The following is a 21,037-nucleotide window of genomic DNA, read 5'->3' as shown; positions in this document are numbered from 1 at the left end:
CGATTGCATCGATTGACATTTTTTTTGGGGTTTTCCTTTTGGCTAAGGTGCTTTTGGAAAATAAATTATTCTCATATTACTTTATTATTATTTATAATTCATTACTTTTTATAAATAATTTATCATTATTTACAAAATATTCAATATTATTTTACTACTATTTATACAATATTTTATTACTATTTATAAATAATTTAAAATACTCTTAACTTTCAATCAAAGACTAATTACATGACAAATTAGGATATGATTTGCCGTAACTATAGCTTGCAGTAACTGTTAAAAGAAAAAGAAAATTGGATAATTATAGACTTACTATCTGTTTTTTTTTTTTTTTTTATATATAAGTAATTATAGACTTACTATCTCTTACACTCATTTAATACTTTTATTATTATTATTATTTTTATTTAATAGTTAAAAAAATGATTATTAATGAAATTTTATTTTTTTTAGTGATTAGAGATGTAAAAAAATATTTAAAATAAAATAATAAAAAAAGTAAAAGCTTCAAATATAAATAAATTATAGGAGGTTGTCTACCCTTTAAAAAGAAACGTTGATTGACAGATCCACTGCGTTGACCAATCTACAACACTCCAAGTAAGACGCAACGCAGTTTGTGGAAAGTTGGATTTAAGTTATCTTTAGGTATCCTCTTAAAGGTGATATATATATATATATATATATGTATGTATATGTATCATACATGTGCAAATCGAGCGAAAAAAATTTAAGATCTAAAGTCGGAGGATCTCGGGTTTGTCTCATTGTTGGGTCGGTCAGTTTCAATTGTCATCTTCGAGCATTCGGAGTTCAAGTTTTCTGACCCCTTCGCTTTGTGGGTAAGCTTCAAATCTCATGCTCTGTGATGCGCTAAGTGTTTCATATACCATTTCTGCTGGTGGGTCTGATAGTTGGAGGTGCTTTTATGTCATATCGAAACCATAGAAATTTATGCCGTTTGATCTATATTTAAATAGCTGTTGCTGGGTTTTTTACTTCTTGTTGATGCCTCAAGTCTGTGGGACAAAAAGTTTATGTTTTTGGAGTATTTAGACTGGATTTGAATAATTCCATGGATCTATTGTATGAGGTAGGTTTTGTGTTATCTTGAGTTCCCATCGTCGATTGAGTGTATACTCGTACTTGTAAATTTATTATCTTTTGAGATCTGTAGTGGAAATGTTTTTTTTTTAATTATTATTATTATTATTTAGAAATGCTTGGTTTGATATCCATGGCTACGGTGAGTTCACTGCCATTTAATTTTTATAATTAATGGAGGCGGAAGCTTTCCTCCTTTCCCACTAACCAACATTTTGATTGGATTTGCTATGAGGAAAACTCAATATGGATTTGGAAAAAGCCCCTTTGACGCCTGGGGTTGACCGCTGGGCAAAAAAAATTTTATTTTTTATTTTTTTACTTAGTGATTAAGAAAGTAATTTTAAATGTATTGATGTATTTTTTTTTTACTTAATGATTAAAAACGTGATTAATAAAATGTGAAATGAAAAATGAAAAAAAAAAAAAGAAGACGCTAGGCAGTACGCCCAACGGTATGTTTGGGTGGCATAGTAGCTGGACCCTTTTGGGCCCCTTCTTCTGGGCTCAATTCAAGTGCATCCATCACTTGGAGAATGGCTTTTCTGATCTCAATTCAAGCAATTTCCATCACTTCGTTGCTAAGCTCCTTCTTAAATTTTATATAGCTTTTCTGTTCTACTCTATATAATCTATGTTATGGACATGTATTTGCTTGCTGAATCTATCAGTATTCTTTGGGTATGCTTGCCATGTTTTGTCTGCCTGTGTGTGTGTGAGAGAGGGAGAGAGAGATCTTAAGGTTTGCAGAGTTTTAGTTGAATTGAGATCTGTGTATCCTTCTATCTATTGTTACCCTGAGTCTAAATGATATTGGGAAACTGCTCCCCTACAAAGAAATTTGAAAAATCTTTTTATTATGCCATTGACATCTATATGCGTTTTTGGCTGCAATTAAATAACAGGCCATTAATCTGTTTTGATAGCCATTCATTCTTGGCAAGCATTAGAGATTATAGAACTACCCTGCTAGAAGATATCTGCTGACCTTTGTTTGAGACTCTAACAAACATGGTTCAGAAACTAGAAACTATAAAGGGTCGGGGAGGATCCATCAGGGTTGGCACGACGGGAACTATAAGTTCTCTGATGACAAGGGAATTGGACTCCATTAAATTTGCCCCTCAGATGCCTGTATCTTCCAGAACCAAACCACAATCAGTACCTGTTCTAGTTCCCTATGGTGGTACAACTCCCAAAAGACCACAACCAAGAAAATCATCTGACATGGCAAGCAGCAGCTACAATGATCATAGAAGCCCTGAGATTACCAGGAAAAATAAAAGCTACTCCACAAATATCCATCGAATACCGATGCTTGCAGTTGATAGTATTATTCTTGATAGAATTCCCAGCGGGGAGAAAAATGACAAGAAAGGATCTAATATAGTCGAGATTGTGGACATAAGGTGTGGGAAACAGGATAGGGCATGGGCTAGCCCTATTGCAAATCGTCTCAAGAAGCTGGGTTTCTCGAAGCTATCAGAGAGTATAATCTAAGCTTGCAACTTCTTTATACCTGCTTTAACATTCCTGTAACTGAAACCGGAATTCCAAATGGCCGATTGTTGTCTGAAACTTCCACCATAGAAGATATACGTGATAGGATTCTGCTGCGTTTCTTTTTCTTCTCTTGGGTTGCTATGTCAGATCCAAAAGTGTGTCTGAAATGATCGTGACTACCAGTGGAAGCCATGTCCTTTATTTGGGTCTGATCAGTCTCGTGTGAACTACCTTGGCAGCTTAATCCAAGCCGGCTCAAGTGCTCAATTTCTTTCATTACGAGGGATCCACCGGTGCCCCTAGCACCTATATCTACATAATTATGTGGATCCATTTCAATCTTCAAGGATTTTTGTGGGTATGATGATGATGTATATATACATGTTTTGTTAGTTGGGTTTGCGTGGAGGCGGCTTGTGGATGAAGATAGGTGGATTTGGTTCTTGTCTTGGAGTGAAAAGTTTTTGAGTCTGGGTCTTTTGGTCATGCCTCTTCACCTGGTGTTTCACATGAATTATTTATCTTATGTTCTATATCTTAAAAAATGGGGTGCAATAGCTTTCACAAGGATATTGAGAGCTGGATGGTAATGTGGTTATTTTATTCATGTGCTTGCAGTCAAAGCACTTAAATTTGCTAACCAATGTACCTTTTTCTAACTACTTGGGCTTCATTTCAATGTTTGCTTTATACTTGGGTCGTGAACATGGAATGTGATCAGGAATAAATAAATAACAATAAGATTATTATTTATTTGACAATTTTTTTTTTGAATGTTAATATTAAATGGTCCAATCCCAATTCCAATTTCTAACTAATTTTAAGAATTTGGTCAAGTCAAATTTTAATTAGAATTGGATTTATCAGAAAGAGATCAACAGAAAAATAGGAGATTGTACTTGATTATATGGAAATAATTTTTATTTAAAATGTAAATAAATCGAAAATTGATATATAATAAAAGAGAAATAATATTTACAGTCGTGAATACATAAATATTGTATAATTATTTAAAATAATAATAATTTTGAATAATTAATCTTATATTTTTTTGATATATTTCACGATTATACGTAAAATATATATTTTCCCTAAATGAGTTTGCAGCTTCCATACACCGTATCATTCCTTCGTTTATATATTTGCGAGCGTATAACACGGTGACTAGACAGACAATCGAGACTGAACCAATCCCTTCACTTCTTAAAATGGCGACAGCCCCTACTACCGGAACCACCTTTTGCGGCTCCGCGATTCGCAAACCCTACGTTTGCTCCAAGTTTCGCTTCCAGTTCCACCCATTTTCCTCCCACTCTTCCAAACCTACTGTTATCTCTTGCACCATAGCCGACCGGGCCCTACGGATGGATAATGGCTCCTCCAATTCTACTCTCCTTCAGAGACCCGATTCCTTCGGTCGCTTCGGCAAGTTTGGCGGCAAGTACGTCCCCGAAACCCTCATGCACGCTCTCTCCGAGCTCGAGTCCGCTTTCCACTCTCTTGCTTCCGACCACGACTTTCAGGTTTGTTTTCTATCCCAACACCTCTCTTGTTCTTTATTTTTTTTCGAACGAATTTGAAATTTATTTTGGTTTATTTGTTTCTCGGGGATAAGTTCGTTCAAAATTCTGGGAATATTTTTCGAATTGGGAGGAAATTTCGAATTTTGGCAGAATTGTGATTTGTAGATATTGGGGTTTCTTTTTTCGTTCTCCTTCATTTTCTCTGCTACCAAACTGGTAGAAGGCTTAGAAATAGAGCCTTTATTTTGACTGAGCGTCATGCTGAAGTAATTGGTTTATTTATTTCTATGATTTACATGTCGTTGTGACGTGATGTCAAAGTAATTGATTGGAATGAGTGGCGAGACGCCAATACTGACTGCTTGTAGTCCTTGTATCTCTAAACTAGCATGCCTAGGCATTGCTCTTGTATATGTCCCGTATACTTGGGCATTTGCCTTCTCTTTTGATCAATAAAAATTTGTTTACCGATTAAAAAAAAAAAAAATACTGACTGCTTGTAGTAATTTTGAGAGCTTGATAGCTTGTTACAAAAGGAATTCAATTTGTCATTTTGAAACAACTCCGCTTTGTGAGAGCCTAATGAAGCGATGAAGTTTCCAACTTCAATGAAAATGTTAATATTATTGTTACCAAGTATATTGTGGGAGAAGAACTCCGTGCAGTGCTTATCTCTGAATTTAGTAAATATGCCGAAGTTTCTGAATTATGGGGGGGATTTTTTTTTTTTTTTAATCTGTAAACAAGATTTTATTGATAATAGGCAAGAGCCCAATTATTATGAGGGAAAAATATTTGACATTGCAGAAAGAACTGAATGCGATCTTGAAAGATTATGTTGGAAGGGAGAGTCCTCTTTACTTTGCAGAGCGGCTAACTGAACATTATAAGCGTCCTAATGGTGAAGGCCCACACATTTACCTTAAGAGAGAGGATCTGAACCACACTGGGGCTCACAAAATCAACAATGCTGTTGGCCAAGCTTTGCTTGCCAAGCGATTGGGGAAAAATAGAATAATTGCTGAAACTGGAGCTGGTCAGCACGGAGTTGCAACAGCAACTGTTTGTGCTCGGTTTGGTTTGCAGTGTGTCATTTATATGGGTGCACAAGATATGGAGAGGCAAGCTCTTAATGTCTTCAGAATGCGGCTTCTTGGGGCTGAGGTATGCTTATTATAGTATTTATCCTTCATTTCTTTCAGTGATATAGCCTAAGTTATGCATCAACCCCTCTAGTCGGTCATATAACTGCTTTGATTAATGATGCTCATTTTTTCTGCACTAGGTTTAGTTACTATATGAAATTTCTCTTGCCAATGCTGAACTGCTAATATTGCGAACCAATTTCCTAAAACAGGTTAGGGCAGTCCATGCGGGGACTGCAACCTTGAAAGATGCTACATCAGAAGCTATTAGGGACTGGGTAACTAATGTTGAGACAACCCATTATATTTTGGGCTCTGTTGCTGGGCCACATCCATACCCAATGATGGTTCGAGAGTTCCATGCGGTAATCGGTAAAGAAACCAGAAAACAAGCACTAGAGACATGGGGAGGGAAACCAGATGTTCTAGTAGCATGTGTTGGTGGAGGTTCGAATGCCATAGGACTCTTCCATGAGTTTATTGATGACAGAGATGTTAGGATGATTGGTGTGGAAGCTGCAGGCTTTGGATTGGACAGTGGTAAGCATGCCGCTACCTTGACAAAAGGGGAAGTCGGGGTTTTGCATGGAGCCATGAGCTATTTATTACAGGATGAAGATGGGCAAATTATTGAACCTCATTCCATAAGTGCAGGGTAATACATTTGGATGATGCTTTCAATATCACTTTTGGTGTAGCTTCATAATGTATTCTTTCTACTTTTAACACCTTTGATCCATGTTTAATAGCTTGGATTATCCTGGGGTTGGACCAGAGCACAGCTATTTGAAAGATACAGGACGTGCTGAATATTATAACATCACTGATGAGGAGGCATTGGAAGGTATGGCTTCTACTTTTCATTTTCTGTTTATTCCCTTTTTTGTGTGCATCTTTTTTGTCATTTCTGCTGATGAATATTCTTGACGGCAATTGTTCACTAGTGATATGATCTTATAGACCTTCATAGTTGTGGTCTGTGGGGATGCATTGTGTCTCTGTTTTCCACTATTAATGTATTGTTTATGCAGTAGGGTAAAAATTTGAAGTTTGACCTATAAGCCTTAAAATACTGTTATCAAAGTAGAATCCATTGGTGGTATCATTTGTATGTCATTCAACCGTAAGTTTTTAGGATTTATATATAGTGTATATGTATGTATATTAACAAAAGTCGAGACAAGCTTGAAATCATTGAAAATCTCATGTTCTGGATGTCCTTTTCTAGCCCTGTTTTTTTAACTCAGATTATTGTTGCCGAAAGATGAACATAAGGGAAATTTTTCTCAGTTTTTGGAAATGGCAATCTTAATTGTGCAATCTTATATCTTAGGCCGTTCAGCTAGTTTAGAGTTTGCAGTGTTGTCACGCTCGACTTGCCGTAATGAACTGGTCAATTACAGTTTGGTAAACGTTTTTTTGCCTCTAACTCGACTTCAATGTCGTATTCTCAGAAGAAGATTGCTAAGATGGTTTAGAAGTTGGGTTATGGACCTTCCCTTATGTGTATTGTTATATAAAATTTCCCCCCTGCCAATTGAAAATATTCTTCACGGTAGTTGCTTCTGTTACCTTCTTATATGACCCCCCGCACCCTACTTTAAAATAAATAAATAAAAGGAAGAAATGTTTCCAACCTATAATTGATGCTTCTAAATGATTTTTATAGGTGATAATATGAGCATTCTGTATTCCTTTTGACAAAATCTTCTAACGTTGACATGCTTTGCTGTTGTCCCGATGTTAACGTTGCCTCTTAAGATCCACCTTTTATTACCTTGACTCGTTTTGTTATTGGTTTTGTTTTCGTATATGGAGCTTTCAAGAGATTATCGCGACTGGAGGGGATAATCCCTGCTCTGGAGACATCTCATGCTGTGGCTTACTTGGAGCAGCTTTGCCCTACTCTCCCAAATGGAACTAAGGTCGTGTTGAATTGCAGTGGCAGAGGGGATAAGGACGTTCATACAGCTATCAAGCATTTGCAGATTTAATGGGAGTGTTCACCTATACCTGTGCTTACTTAAGGCTGTGGTTAATTGCAGTGTCTGAGGGTACAACTACGTTCATGCAGCTGTCAAAGAATATCAAGATATTTGTTTGCAGCTACGAATAAACTAAATAAAACCTTCGTTATTTGTATTTTCCCCCTTTTTATTATTAGTTGAGCTATTTGAAAAGCCTTATTTGTCAAATGTGACGTGACCCTGTTCACAAAATGACTCTCCAGTTTTGAATAAGACTTGTATTATATATTACATTCTACTCCGTGCAAAAACTAGATCATCTCCTAATTATATAATGTGAATATACCAAATTTGGAGTATGTGATGGAGTTTTCGGGGCATGGAGACAAATGCTGTCCATTTCATCCCCTGGCACAACGTGCTATCTTAACCCACAAATATCAATTTTCATTTTTACCTAAAAAAAAAAAAAAGAAAAAGAAAAAACTTGACCTCACATGGGATGACAGACATGGAAAGGATTGTGACTTGTGAGTCGAGCCAAGTGGTGCCGCAGCGCTGTTCACTCCAACAACTCAATGGTCCACGCCCGGAAACATCCAGCAAATGGAAATGAGAAATACCAACAAATCCAATTGCAAATTGCGATATTATTGTTTCTCAAAACAGACGAGGACTGGGGCATTTCCCTTGTTTTATTCAAAAACGTTCCTAACAAACCCCGTTACATGTGCAAGCAGTAGGTCTTTCTAACTATAATTATCGTTATCTACCAACTCTCTTTTCATCTGAAAAAGAAAAAGAAAAACAAATTCCAATAGCAGCCATGGAGATTCTGAAAGCAGCTCTCGTCTGCAGAAGAAGATTTTGACGCCATTCTCTTCCATCGTTCTTTTATGCTACATGATGATTAGTCTGATTTTAGAACCCCAGGGATTCTTACTGCTTTGACTGCAAAGTTAGAATTTAACCATATTTAATCAATCATAAATAAATAACTTGAAGGAAGAAATTAAACGCATTCCCATAACATATGGCTGCTGTCAACCTCGGTTGAAAGCTCCCATGCTTTTACAAGAGGAAAAGCCTAATTTTATTCACCTAAGTAGTCATTTGTTTAGACAGTCCAACCAATGCCAAAACATAAATTCACCTAACACCAAAGCAACCTAAGAATTGTAGCTAAGAACCAACCTAAACAGAACCCCACAATAGCCCACACCTACCCATAGCACCTGACGCCAGCATGTACTGTTGGCAAGATAATCAACTTCATCCATGTTTGATCTAATTCGCCAACCGCATAACAAGGATTCAGAACTGCTCTGGGTAGGAGTCATGTCTTGACCTAACCTTCGTGCCAGATGCAGATATAATTCGATGCATTCAGAAGATACAAGACATCACTGCCCAAGTATACCCCAACAAATGTGAGGTGTTTTTGTCTCTCTCTTGGCTATCTTTCATGTAGAATCAAGTGAAATGAGAATGCAAACAAATGCGCTTTTTAAAAATAATATTTAGTCCGTTTGGGCCGAAGGGATGCATAAAGGGTATGGTAGTCGTTTTTTGATACAATAAAGCTATTAATAAATTATGGACAATCATCATCGACTTATAGAGAGAGAACAAAGAAACACCTGGGAATACAAGAAGGTTCCAAGGATTGCAATGGCAGCTCCAAGCGCATTGATGGGCTGAACCGGCGTGTGGAAGATGATGATTGAGGAGACTATGACAGATACTCGTTTCATGGTGTTTCCAATACTAAATGTCAAGGGAGAGATCTCGTCGAGGGACATGTATGACACCTGGTTGTAGAGATGATAGAAAACACTCTGGGCTGCCATCCACCTATTGTGTACGATGTTTTTAACCACACAATTAGTAAATAGCAAGAGAGAAGGAAACTAACATCATGCTTTCCACAAAGAACCGAATTAAAACAAAGAAATACAATGAACACGTACATTATGTGACAAACATTGTAAGATGCTACTTCGAAAGAAATTAAAATACAAGCGGATCTAAGGCCGGCACCATAAGGAAGATCAAGCACCTTAATCATAATTCAAAGTATGATCCTAGCTATCTCATATGCTATTACGTAGAACCATCTGCAATGAAAGTGCATGAAATAGTATCTCAAATCTAACTACGTCAAACAATGGTTGGATGGATCGTCAAAACTATCAAAACATTTCGTAGTTGACTATATTTAAGAAAATTTCCCCCCTTTTTCTAGAGGATATTTGACATTAAGCAAATTTGACAATGCAAATTATATTACAAAAAAGAGTCAGGCTCAAACTGTGAAATTTACTGTTCATACAATATATAGAAAAAGAAATCAAAGCAGATCCATATTCTCAAAATATAGGCCAATAGATATTGCACATAATATCTTCGTATTTTACTTTCGATAAATGATTCACCATTCACTCTATGTACCATGGAAAGCACGCATTAAGATGCAGTAGAGTGCAACTATGCAACCAAACAAAACAAGGACATTAGAATTGGTAGTTTTCACAAAAATTACCATATGAACTGGCGTCCGATCTGAGACATGGTTGTTTGCCAACCAGCTACCCACATCTGCGGTCCCTCCACAGCAATAGCAAATGGTGTGAGAATTAAAAGGGACAACAGAGACAGGCAAGCATAATAGTTCATTCCACTGACAGACTTCCCCTTCATGCCCTTCTTTGAAAATATGTTCCGGAAGACAAAAGCCAAGTTTGATATCATAGCCCCCATAAAACCTGAAGCAATGACAGTAGAGAACGTTAAAGAAAATCAATAAGTTAAGTCCAAACAAACATCAAGTTTGATTCATAGCCTCCATGAAACCAGAAGAAATGAAAGTATAAAATCCCTCAAAGAAGATCAACATGTCCAGTCCAAGTTGTCCAATCATATAATCTCCTCTAAAGACAGAATATTCCAGAACATAACAAATAAGATCAACAGCTAACTGGAAACTCAAAGCTTGGAAAATCAAACAAACAAGTTTTGGCACCGCAGTATTAAGAAGTGGCCAGAAAAAGAAGCAAAACGATAAATATCTTTTTTCTTTTTTATGTAAGTGAAGCAAAAAGGATAAAGAAAGGAAAAAAAATCAGCTTTATTAAACAGAAGTTTCTGTTATGTGTAGTCAGTTAACAAAAAATCCAGAATTCAATGTATCTTTCCATGCCTATTCTAAGAAGCCAGACACAACCTAAGAGTAAATTAGGCAAAGAACAAATACAAATGAAATATCAACATGCTAAGATTATCAATCGAGCAATCGAGTAATTGCGCAAGAGTCGCAAAAAAAAAAGTTTCTTATTTTCTTTACCAATCATGTTGAAGTTGAGCTCAGTCACGGCAGCAAGAGCACAACCACCGATGATGGGAATAAGTGACAGGTAAACTGGCACCGGGAAGCTCTCGCCCAATAGGAACCTTGAAACCAATACACTGAAAGCAGGCTCACTGCTCTTGATGATGTGGGTGAATGAAACAGCAACCTTTGACATACTCACAGTTGCCGCAACATGCCCAATTGTATGCGCCACTGCAACCTATTGAAACATGAGAAAACACTCAGATCGAAATCCTTACAGAAAACAAAAGAATTCTAGCATCGCGATAAAATAAAAGGCATATAGGAACTCCAGAAGCAAAAAAACCTCTTATTGGCAATAGAATGTAGCTAAAGAAATTGAGTCACAATTTATTGAGTTCAGAGGTTTCATCATCAAAAGATTACAGAAAAAAAGCCCCCCATCGACCTGCACCAATTTCACCCAGTTGGCCTACTTCGCTAGATAAGTTCATTTTCCTTGTATATTGGATTTAAAAACAAAAACTCACAAAACTGAAAATTCACTTTCTTTCTTTTTCCTCAGCTTTCTCAGTAATCAAACAAGGTTTTTTTTTTTTTAATAAATAATAATAATTTTACAATCCGAGCATATTGTCAAATACAAAAACAAGTGCCAGGTCAAACGCAAAACAACATGGAAAGGCATAAAACCTAAAAACTTCATTTTTTAACTTTCCGTTTACTCAGGTTTCCCACCAACCAAAGAAAAGTCAAGTTTTCACTAACCGGAAACAAAGTCTTCCAGAACTCAAAATCGGTCTTCGGCGCCTCGGCAATCCTCGTGGCCCAGGAGATCAGCATCATTAGAGAACCACATGCAAGCGAGAGTGTCGAGGTCAGCCATGGGTACGGGTACGCATTCAGAACCTTCTTGTTGTAGATATTAAACACCACATTCAAAGCCCACCATGTCGCGAAATACACTCCGATCTTCACCTTCTTCGCCGCCTCCGATTTCGCCTCCTGCTGGACCGGCCTCGAGCTGTCCGCCGCCTCGTAAGCCTCGCATATGACCGAGTCTCTCGGAGCTTTCAAACTCAGATTCTCAACCGAGGATACATGCAAAGGCTTCGAAACTGATACAGCGAATCGCTGCGGTTTCTGCAGCGCCGGAAAAAACAGCGAGGATCGCTGAAGCGGCTGTACCGGAGACCTCTCCCGGAGGAAAAAATCGGAACCATTGATCGTCTTCGTGACAGATTGTCTCACAGAGCAAATCATGGCGTAAAAGATGGAACTCTCGAAAGAAAATCCAATGGTTTTCTGGGTATCTCTTAATAAACGATCACAAAAATATAAACCTTCAAGGAGATCATCAGCTATGAGTTTCTAGAAGGGAAAGCCAAAACCTTTACGATATTTGTAGAATTGTCAGAATCTTTGGTTTCGACGGAAAACTTTCCCGCGATCACAAAAAATAAAAAAAATAAAAAACAGTATTGGGTGATGATCTAAAATCACCACGACAAACTGTGAGGGTGTAACTTTGGATGATCTACAAGCATGCAAGGGCAAAAGACTCTTCCGGGTTTTGCTTTGTATTATTATTTATATTTATTCACGGTTTCTGTTTGAGTGAGTTTTTCGATGAGTTTAATGGGTTTCTTCTCCGAAATCTCAGTCCACAGAACAAAGCCTGCTGGCAATATTAACGTGACTGGCGGATCTTTTTGGCATTGACGTGATGGATCAAAGTTCAAAGTTCACAGTTCAAAACTTCAAACTCTCTCTTTTCTAACGTGAAAGAGTGTCGGTGTTTGCAAGGCAGGGCTACGCTGGGGTTATGTGCAGATATTAAAATATTTTTTCTTCATCATTACTCAATCACACAAATGCCGCCTTGCCACTTCAGTTTAATGCGGATATGTTTTCTGCACAGATGCCGTGGGAATAATTATTAAGTAATCTCGTAGAATAAGAATGACAAGCAATTAAAATTTAACATATATAAATAATTTTAATATTATTTCAATTATAATAAAATAAGAATTTCACATTATTTATATTCAATAATATTTCGAATCTTATATCTCTAGCTAGTGATACTATTAGCTACGACAAAGTTGACAAAAATACAGATAAAAATTAACATGTATGGGCAGTAAGAATATTTGCAAATTTTGATAAATTTTTTTAGATTAGATTTTGATAAAGAAATGGAGAAAATTTTGAATAAAAATAATTTTTAAAATAAGAATTGAATTGAGTAGGTAAAGAGATAGATAAATTTGAAAAGTTTTTTAAATATAATTTTTTTAAATTATTTTTTGTTTTCAAGTTTGTAAAAATTGTATTGATTTTTGTATTTTATTTTAAAGTTTGTAAAAGATATATTGATTTTTGTATTTGAGTTTTGATGAAGAAATTATTAGATTAAAAAAGTTGAAAACTTAAAATGAAAAAAATTGATAATTTGTATTTGAGTAATGTTTTAAGAATGAAGTCAGGAGAGAAGTTGAAAAATGTTGAAAAAAATTAAAAAATTTTATTTTGCCAAGCGACATGACTCTATCAATATTACGATCAAACAATATATATTCATAAAAAGAAATGATATTTGCAATTGTGAGTGTGTAAGTGTCATGCAATCACTTTAAAAAAAATGAATAAATACAAAACTCAGATTAAAAGAATTAATTTTTTAATAATAAACTCTACTATTTTTCAAAATGATTCATATACGGTATTTATATATTCTACAACTAAATGTATCATTATTCATTCATAAATATGCAAATAACATGTTCTAAATGCTGTATTTGTTCTAATTATCAGATAGTCTCGAAATATGCATGAATGCTAACGACTACATATGTCAGCCATACGCAGACTCGATATGCATTAACTTTTAGTTGCCTGATCTATAATTCTTAAAAAGTACCACAAATATGAGTAGCCCAAGAGACAACCCACATCATGTCAATCATACAGCATGACACATGAAAGATACAACACGAAATTAATTATAATCGAGATCAAACAACTTCCTATAAATTCAGTATCTAATTAATTAATGCAGTGATCGAGCTGCTATTAATTATGATTATTATTATAATATTCCCCGCGGCCTCAACTTTTCCTTAAGGGAATGGTAAAAGATGCGCATGTATATTTCCTGTCGTTTGCTACACTTCGAGCTAGCTGTTCTTCGTAACTGCAGCAACAACAGATCAGACGTTAAAACACATGACTGCCAAACTGGTGTAAGATTGATGGGATTGAACTAGTGCAGCGTTGCTGTACGTAGTTCAGTTTCAGAAAGTATATTATCTTGCAGCTGGCTAGGGTTAAAAGGAGAGAGGAGGACATGATTTGAGAAGTACCATGTGATGATGAATCTTTGTTCATCAGTGTTAAACATTAAACATCAGCTTATAATTTCTCTAGCAAGGCGCATATATATATACTTAAGAGAGTCGACCTAGAATCGAACAAAATGAAGCAATATTGGCATTAAATGATCCAAACCTTGAAAGAAGAAACTTAGAAAGTACCAGATCAAACCTTGACATCAAAACCCTAGCATTACATGTAAAGCTAGGCAACAGAAAACCCTAGAACTCAAGTAAAGAATATTCAGATATTATATATATAAATATATATATATTTATATATATATATATATATTACAAGTTGTGAGTGTATTGATGATCAGAAAATGCAAAAGCTTTGACTAAGAACTTACCAGTATTATTCGTAGCTGCAGGTCAATTTTTTGGTAGATTTGAAGTCAGAGCAGCCCTAATAGAGACGATAGTTTCCGTGATGATTTTGAACATGATATTTGCTGATTCAGGAGGGACATAACCATCCATCGATGCACGGTCAATGATGTGGAAAGCAACACTCAGAAGACTCCCACTACTTTCCTGTCCTTCCAATGTGGCCTTATCAGGGAGGATAGCAAACCCTGAGGGCAAGATAACCACAGTATCTGGGTTTGAACCACTTAAGACCATAGAAATGGCGTAAGCATCGAGTGGTGCATAAACTACATAGGAGCCTGTTGAGTCTGTGTAGCTCTCTTGCAGATACAGGACAGGCGACGACTACAAATTATAATTAAAAAACATTCAGAAAAACTTGAAGGATATTCAATTTGGTTGAAACGTACGTACGTACACTGGAATATTATCGAGTAGGTAATGAAGGAAACTTACAATCACTTGCATTATAGAAGTGCGGTTTCCTGGATTCTCTCCATTAACGACGTATGCAAACTCCCGGACTGTGCGTCCATATGAAAGGATATCCCACTATGATTTGCATTACAAACATGAGATTATTGTTAGTACTGTTAGCTAGAAAGGATAGATATAGTTTGTGTATCTGTACTCAGAGTAATTAATCAGCAATTTAATTATAATATACTTATATAGACCACAGTAGTGATAAAAAATGATGGATTATGCTGCATAGATGTAGCTACAAATAACAAAATAGTTAAGTGTTGTAAGCTATTTTAATGGCCTAACCATTTTATATTGGATAATGCTAGGTATAAATATATTTGTGATTGGATTCTAGTATCATTACTATTAATTAGTATTAGCATGTAATTGGGTTTTTGTCTACATGAATTCTTGAGTACTCAAAGCACACACATATATATGAACGAAAGTAATTCATAAGATCAGTTTCTACCATTAATATTATATTAACTGGCACATTTCTCCACCAATACATAAAACCAAAACATATATATAATATTTCAAGCAGGGGAGAACATGATGATAAACCAGAGGTAGCTAGGCATTAACAAGTTAATAATCTGTGCTAACATACCATGTTTCGAGTATTCTCACGACGAAGGAAATTGAACAAAAACTTGGGCGAGCCAGGAAGCCAGATGGAAGTAGCAAAAGCAACCGAAGCACCAGGAGGCTTTCCAGGATCATCTACGTTGAATTTGGTCATGATCCTCACATCTTGATCAGCTCCAGGAAGTATATGTAATGGCGTCCAAATGTTTGTTGTGGAAGCACTAATATCAGCACAAAAGTTTCTCATCATTCTCTCAGACAACTTCACCAGACTTGTTCTCCCAGCTTGTGGTATTAGTACTGTCCAATAAGAATTAATAGCCTTGATCATTAAATTGTTTAAACCTCCTTATAAATGAGTAAAGTATATTAATTAGGAGATTCAAAAGCATGGACACATGCATGGGGCTTCATTAACTGCAAGGAACAAAGTGGTATATATAGGCTTTTTACCTCCAGAATCAGCTGGGGTGCTTCTAGCCGTTAGGGCTGCAAACCGTTCATAGTGTCGAGCAATAGTGTTAACCCAACGTGTTGCACCAAATGCAAAACCAGATGCGACTAGCGGCTGAAAAATGTTGGGCACCCCTACATTGTCCACTTCCACATGCTCAACCCATATAACCTAATATTTATATAAGATCATGATCAAAATCTCAGCAATAGATTGAATGCTACTGAACCAAACTAGATATATAACGAAAGTGACCCCCCACCTTAGAGAATCCATTTCGCGTTTCTGTAATCAAGCAGCCTGATGGTCTTCTTTTTACTCTTATTGAGGGAGTAGGGAATAGGTTTTCTATAGAGACATCAACAACTCCCCAGGTTCCAGGATATAGCTGTTTACAGTACCTTGCAAAATAACTCTTTCGAACTGGAACAAGTGGAGATGGAAGATGAAATTCCGCTGCCATCTGTGTGAAAAAATATATATTTTTTATCAGTCCTGTTGAATCTTCTTAAAAACTAATAATGATAAATTAAAGCTTTCGCTAAATTTCTATTGACAAAGAACCATAATTATGTGGGCAAATGAGTTTAACAAGAGTGAGAGAAAAAACTGAAGGTATATACAAAAATCTTTACATTCCAAGTGGTTTATCATGTCGATCTTTTCAAGATAAGAAAACAATTATAATGATGAATATGGCAGATACATAATTTATGTCCTCTCCAATCAACAGCAGCTTGATAAATACATGAACATACATACATATATATATATATATATGTAAAGATTCTGTTTTGCCTTTTGCATTGCCTATATATAAAGTGGTTGATATATAGCTAATCTTAAATTATCGAAGGAGTAATTTTAGATGCAATACTTTTTAGGGTGTGCTAATTCAGCACATTTATTTTAAAAAGTAAAGTGGAGTCCAATGTTAAAAAATAATTTTTTACTTGTAGGTTCTAGATTTATTTACTTTTTTTAAAAGAAGTATATGATATTTACATATTTTAAAACTGTAAATATCATTTCTCTTATCAAATATGTATAATATTGGATCTCAATTCAATAGTACTGCTCTATATATATATAATAATCTTTTTTACAGACTTAATTTTATAAAATGCAGTCATGTATAAGTAGGCCGGATTCTGTCTCCATTTAGTACTCATAGTGATCTGCATGCATTAATATATATATATATATGCATTCAAGCATTTGAAATGGGGAAAAGATTTCTGTTACCACTTGTAGCGTTCCATCATAGTTCCCTTGCATTCCTTTTGAGAATAAGACTCCAAGTATCATTGCTTTGGAAACGATATTGGCAAACACCGATGACCATTGTTTCTGATAATTATCAAACAAGGGAAAGAATTATATATAATATATTTGCATGCAGGGGCACCGGTCATATAGTACTATACACGAACGAGCTTGATATATTGATCATGAAACCTGTAAAACTTAAGTGGAGAAAACAAATTAAAACCTACCAAATCCATAAGCAATTCAACAATGCTGAGTGGATTTACTCTGATAAGACCAGTTTTACGTGAAGCTTCAGTGTGTAGAGGTTCTGGTCCAAGTAATTCATGAGGCAAAATCGGCCTGTATTCACTTTCAAACGAGGACCCGGAATTGGTACTAGTGTCCAGACTAATTGGCAGACGTTGGGGTTCTCCGACTTCAACCATTTTCATTATATCCATCAATGTGGCATCAACATGCCCGAACTCCCTCATGTATTCTAAATCATTCAGAACCTCAGTTCTTCCATCTTCTTGGAGCTGCCATAAGGGTGCTCCAGCGAGGGCTTTTTTTGCCAACTCTTCCATGGCTGAAACAGCAACTTCAGTGATTTTCATCTTGTTTACCTCGGCAGACACTGAGACTGCCATAAGAAGGTCACTTGCTCGTTGAATGTGAGCATTTGAGTTTGAACCACAGTCTGAGTGGCAATGTTGATGATCAGGTGATTGTCGAGGAGAGTACTGAGGGGAGCGGCCAGCACCTTCATTGTTTTGTGAACTGCTGCCATTTTCCTGTAATTGGGGCAGCTTTACATAAAAGAAAAAGGGTATGAGTATCTTTATTAAGAACTTGTGATCGATGGACATCCAGAAATTAATATTTCACAATCTGCAGTACCAAATCTAAAAACCAGGAAGAAAATGAAAAAAGGTTAATAATATGCAACATGAGATATATCAAATTATAGACACAAGACCACGATGGCTCACAGTTTCATGGAAAGTGATCAAAGCTGGGAGCCAGAGAAAGAAATCCGACCTATAACAAGAGCTAAAAACGATTCTGAAAAAGGTACTACGTACATTGATTTTTTTTCTTTTCTGATTAATCATCTTCAGTTCTTAATTAGAATTCCAGGTTAGGGTTTTTCCCCATTGGGAATATGCCAATATATACGTACCAGTTTCAAGGGACTTCTACAGTAGATCCATGTTTATAAAATCGAGGTTTTGGTTTTAGGGTCCTCTTTGAAGACTGCTTAGGCCTAGTTATTATATATAAGCCCAATTTACCTTTGAAATCTCCTCAGGCTCAAACCCTAATTGGCCGCCTTCAACCTCCATCTTCTCTCTTAAAAGTGGAGGGTACTCTTCCACATCACTGTATACCAAAAACCCTAAAGCCTTTAGAATCAAATAATTTATAATAAGACGATGCCCACAACATTAAAAAACAAAACACACACACACACACACAACAATATATATCAATTAAACACGTGCAAGCTGTTCTCCATCTCCATAAATTGTAAAAGACCTACTTCAAATCTTCAAGATCATGAGCACTGCTGTGATCAGTACTATCACTATCCGTCTCAAAATCAGTGTTCTCATGCTCCGTAACATTCATGGAGTCATTGTCATCGGTCTTCCGAGTATCATCACTACCAGACGGTCCAGACCCATCCATTTTCAGCTAGCTGTAACATGTAGAAACACGTATCAGCATTATCATTCGTAATCTTATCTTGAAAACATCGACATAAAACCACTTGAAATGAAAAGAAAAAAAATGATTAATTACATGATCGACAAGAATACACCCAAAAAAAAAAAAAAAAAAAACGAAGAATAAAAAAAAATTCAAAAAATAAGAGTGAAAATCAAGAAAAAAAACTCAGGTTAGATTCTGTTCATACAGATGATAATGATCAATATTGTAACGTATCTCTCTCTTTCTCTCTCTCTCTCGTGCATACCAAGGAGGGTTTGGCAATTGATGGAAGTACTTTTATGAGAGTACTCAGGGTTTTGCACTTGTTGGGCTGAGTGCACTGCCAGGTGAAAGGCACCTGAGACCCTACGCGGCTATTTGCTTCTCCGTGATTGGTAGGTTTTAGGGGGTCGTACAAGGACCAAGATTTTATCGCTCCCTCAGTACCTTTACTTGGTGAGAGTGCGGGCTTCAGGTTGAATTAAAAATGATTCTGTAAAACTATATATATATATATAAATTCCAATACCTTTAATTTCAAAGCACGGAATTTTCGTAGGCGTTTTTTTTTTTTTTTTTTTTTTTTTTTTTTTTTCACGAGACCAAATATATTAATTTCGAATATTCCCAATTCAAAATCTAAGTATACATGAATTATATATATATAAGAAAATTCTATAAACCACATGACTACCATCTCACTCGATCTCATCCATCTAAGATTTAGCATATTTATTACTAATATTAGATGATTTTTTATCATCAAATGATAATAAATATGTCACATCTTACATAATAGAATGAAAAATATAAGACTAGAATATCGAGTATAACATTACTCATATATATATAGCTGTCGATCATGCAAATTAAAGATTTTTGTGCCAAGAAAATATTGTTAACCAATTGATTATATTATTTTAAAAGATGACAGCTTATATATGCTCCAATTTTATTGATAGAGTAATTTTGACGAAGGAATGCCATTTAAAGAAAAAAGAAAACTTTTGGAGTAGTTAAGAATCAATTAATTATTATCTCAATATATTGTAATTAAACCTTGACTAAAAACTCTCTCTCTCTCTCTCTCTCTCTCTCTCTCTCTCTCTCTCTCTCTCTCTCTCTCTCTCTCTCTCTCTCTCTCTCTATATATATATATATATATATAAAGTAGTACTGCCTCAGAAGAGCCAATTAAATAGATAGCTGTAGAATTCTCTATTTTTGGGGGGTAATTCAAGTTTCATTAACCGAAAATGGGGATCCCATATTATATACAGAGAGGTACAAATCAACACTATACTTAGGACATTTCAACTGGATAGAACTCAGGCCATGAGCTCCAGAGTGTTTTTGCTAAACACAAAGAAATAATATTGAGAAAACTTTTCTGAATACAAACGTAAGTCAATACACAGCATATTCTCCAAAAATACCCTGAGTATGCCATCTGCAGAGAGGCTCCAAAAGTCTGTCAAGAGTTGGCAATCATGAATTGTCACAACAATCAGTGTAGACCACGCAATCAGCATCAATATCAAAGGGAAACCGATCGAAGAAAGCTGCGGCTAAATATAACTAACATTACACCAAAGAAGCCAGATACTGAGAATAGCTTCAAAGCTAGGGAACTCCAATAGCTAGCTAGCACCATCAAAGATGAAATTCAGATATATGTAGCAACAAATTAGAACATTTCCAGACAAAATATATACCGCCTTACTTATAAATTAAGCCTTGCAAGAAGGTGCATGTAGCACAACGATCGAGCACCAGCATCAATCAAACATCAAGATAACACGTACGCAGCAAAATTAACATGCAGCAAACCGAGCTAGGGAAGAAGAGCAAAAGAACACGTACGCAGCACAGTGGACATTAAACTGCATTAACAAATACAGCTACCTGCAAAAAGCAATTAGTACTCTTAAGGACAGCAGCAAGGTAGCACGATGGACAGAAGGTAGAATTGTCTAATAAACGCTTAGATTGGACGATTATGGATTCAGATTGGCCATCAGATATATATATATATTTATATATATATAGATTGTTCAAATATGACGTACGTATAAGTTTAACCTCGTTTCGGCCTTCTGCCCCCTTTCATTCTTTCTCTTGCGTGCGGTTACATAATATAATTTCGTTAATTTGTTTTCATGACATCCATAATCCAGATGATTTGTCAGAGAAATCTAAAAGATAAACAGTTTTGGAGAGAAAAGCCATTACAGC

At 35.8% G+C, this 21,037-nt stretch overlaps 4 protein-coding genes across 7 annotated transcripts; 2 read left to right on the top strand and 2 right to left on the bottom strand.

Annotated features, from left to right (window-relative positions):
- Positions 1-598: 598 nt before the first annotated feature.
- Positions 599-3,300, top strand: LOC122289533. 2 transcript variants are annotated; one of them, XM_043096624.1, is made up of 2 exons: positions 599-845; positions 2,034-3,300. In XM_043096624.1, the coding sequence occupies exon 2, from the start codon at positions 2,119-2,121 to the stop codon at positions 2,605-2,607; it is 489 nt and encodes a 162-aa protein (XP_042952558.1). In that variant the 5' UTR covers positions 599-845; positions 2,034-2,118; the 3' UTR covers positions 2,608-3,300. The 2 variants fall into 2 exon arrangements, with proteins under 2 accessions (XP_042952558.1, XP_042952556.1); XM_043096622.1 differs by having other exon boundaries at positions 2,013-3,300.
- Positions 3,301-3,750: 450 nt separating this feature from the next.
- Positions 3,751-7,543, top strand: LOC122289531 (tryptophan synthase beta chain 1). Its single transcript, XM_043096620.1, has 5 exons — positions 3,751-4,133; positions 4,941-5,297; positions 5,491-5,933; positions 6,028-6,122; positions 7,097-7,543. The coding sequence occupies exons 1-5, from the start codon at positions 3,819-3,821 to the stop codon at positions 7,270-7,272; spliced, it is 1,386 nt and encodes a 461-aa protein (XP_042952554.1). The 5' UTR covers positions 3,751-3,818; the 3' UTR covers positions 7,273-7,543.
- Positions 7,544-7,865: 322 nt separating this feature from the next.
- On the bottom strand, positions 7,866-12,316 carry LOC122289532 (glucose-6-phosphate/phosphate translocator 1, chloroplastic). Its single transcript, XM_043096621.1, has 5 exons — positions 11,345-12,316; positions 10,589-10,814; positions 9,788-10,010; positions 8,886-9,099; positions 7,866-8,196 (listed from the first exon to the last, which is right to left on the bottom strand). The coding sequence occupies exons 1-5, from the start codon at positions 11,837-11,839 to the stop codon at positions 8,185-8,187; spliced, it is 1,170 nt and encodes a 389-aa protein (XP_042952555.1). The 5' UTR covers positions 11,840-12,316; the 3' UTR covers positions 7,866-8,184.
- Positions 12,317-13,349: 1,033 nt separating this feature from the next.
- On the bottom strand, positions 13,350-19,251 carry LOC122289487 (homeobox-leucine zipper protein MERISTEM L1-like). Of its 3 annotated transcripts, none has more exons than XM_043096525.1 (11): positions 19,068-19,251; positions 18,630-18,788; positions 18,382-18,469; positions 17,332-17,895; positions 17,081-17,185; positions 16,098-16,298; positions 15,835-16,006; positions 15,404-15,681; positions 14,779-14,874; positions 14,304-14,667; positions 13,350-13,772 (listed from the first exon to the last, which is right to left on the bottom strand). In XM_043096525.1, exons 2-10 carry the CDS (start codon positions 18,776-18,778, stop codon positions 14,326-14,328), a joined length of 1,995 nt encoding a protein of 664 aa, XP_042952459.1. In that variant the 5' UTR covers positions 18,779-18,788; positions 19,068-19,251; the 3' UTR covers positions 13,350-13,772; positions 14,304-14,325. The 3 variants fall into 3 exon arrangements, with proteins under 3 accessions (XP_042952459.1, XP_042952457.1, XP_042952458.1); XM_043096523.1 differs by having other exon boundaries at positions 19,008-19,250; XM_043096524.1 differs by lacking the exon at positions 19,068-19,251 and adding an exon at positions 18,893-18,927.
- Between the last annotated feature and the right edge of the window lie 1,786 nt (positions 19,252-21,037).

This window comes from Carya illinoinensis, chromosome 12 (genome assembly GCF_018687715.1).
Source record: "Carya illinoinensis cultivar Pawnee chromosome 12, C.illinoinensisPawnee_v1, whole genome shotgun sequence".
Classification (NCBI taxonomy): domain Eukaryota; kingdom Viridiplantae; phylum Streptophyta; class Magnoliopsida; order Fagales; family Juglandaceae; genus Carya; species Carya illinoinensis.
This window is presented reverse-complemented; position numbering and strand designations above follow the sequence as displayed.

What these genes read in the sequence shown, in the direction of transcription:
- LOC122289487 (XM_043096525.1), bottom strand. Translation starts at nt 18,778, where the DNA reads ATGGATGGGTCTGGACCGTCTGGTAGTGATGATACTCGGAAGACCGAT. An exon ending in CGCGAAATGGATTCTCTAAG is followed by an intron (nt 16,007 to 16,097) that starts GTGGGGGGTCAC and finishes TATAAATATTAG; the next exon opens with GTTATATGGGTTGAGCATGT. An exon ending in CACCCCAGCTGATTCTGGAG is followed by an intron (nt 15,682 to 15,834) that starts GTAAAAAGCCTA and finishes CTTATTGGACAG; the next exon opens with TACTAATACCACAAGCTGGG.
- LOC122289533 (XM_043096624.1), top strand. Translation starts at nt 2,119, where the DNA reads ATGGTTCAGAAACTAGAAACTATAAAGGGTCGGGGAGGATCCATCAGG.
- LOC122289531 (XM_043096620.1), top strand. Translation starts at nt 3,819, where the DNA reads ATGGCGACAGCCCCTACTACCGGAACCACCTTTTGCGGCTCCGCGATT. An exon ending in TGCGGCTTCTTGGGGCTGAG is followed by an intron (nt 5,298 to 5,490) that starts GTATGCTTATTA and finishes TTCCTAAAACAG; the next exon opens with GTTAGGGCAGTCCATGCGGG. An exon ending in CCTCATTCCATAAGTGCAGG is followed by an intron (nt 5,934 to 6,027) that starts GTAATACATTTG and finishes CATGTTTAATAG; the next exon opens with CTTGGATTATCCTGGGGTTG.
- LOC122289532 (XM_043096621.1), bottom strand. Translation starts at nt 11,839, where the DNA reads ATGATTTGCTCTGTGAGACAATCTGTCACGAAGACGATCAATGGTTCC. An exon ending in TCTGGAAGACTTTGTTTCCG is followed by an intron (nt 10,815 to 11,344) that starts GTTAGTGAAAAC and finishes ATGTTTCAATAG; the next exon opens with GTTGCAGTGGCGCATACAAT. An exon ending in GCTCAACTTCAACATGATTG is followed by an intron (nt 10,011 to 10,588) that starts GTAAAGAAAATA and finishes TCATTGCTTCAG; the next exon opens with GTTTTATGGGGGCTATGATA.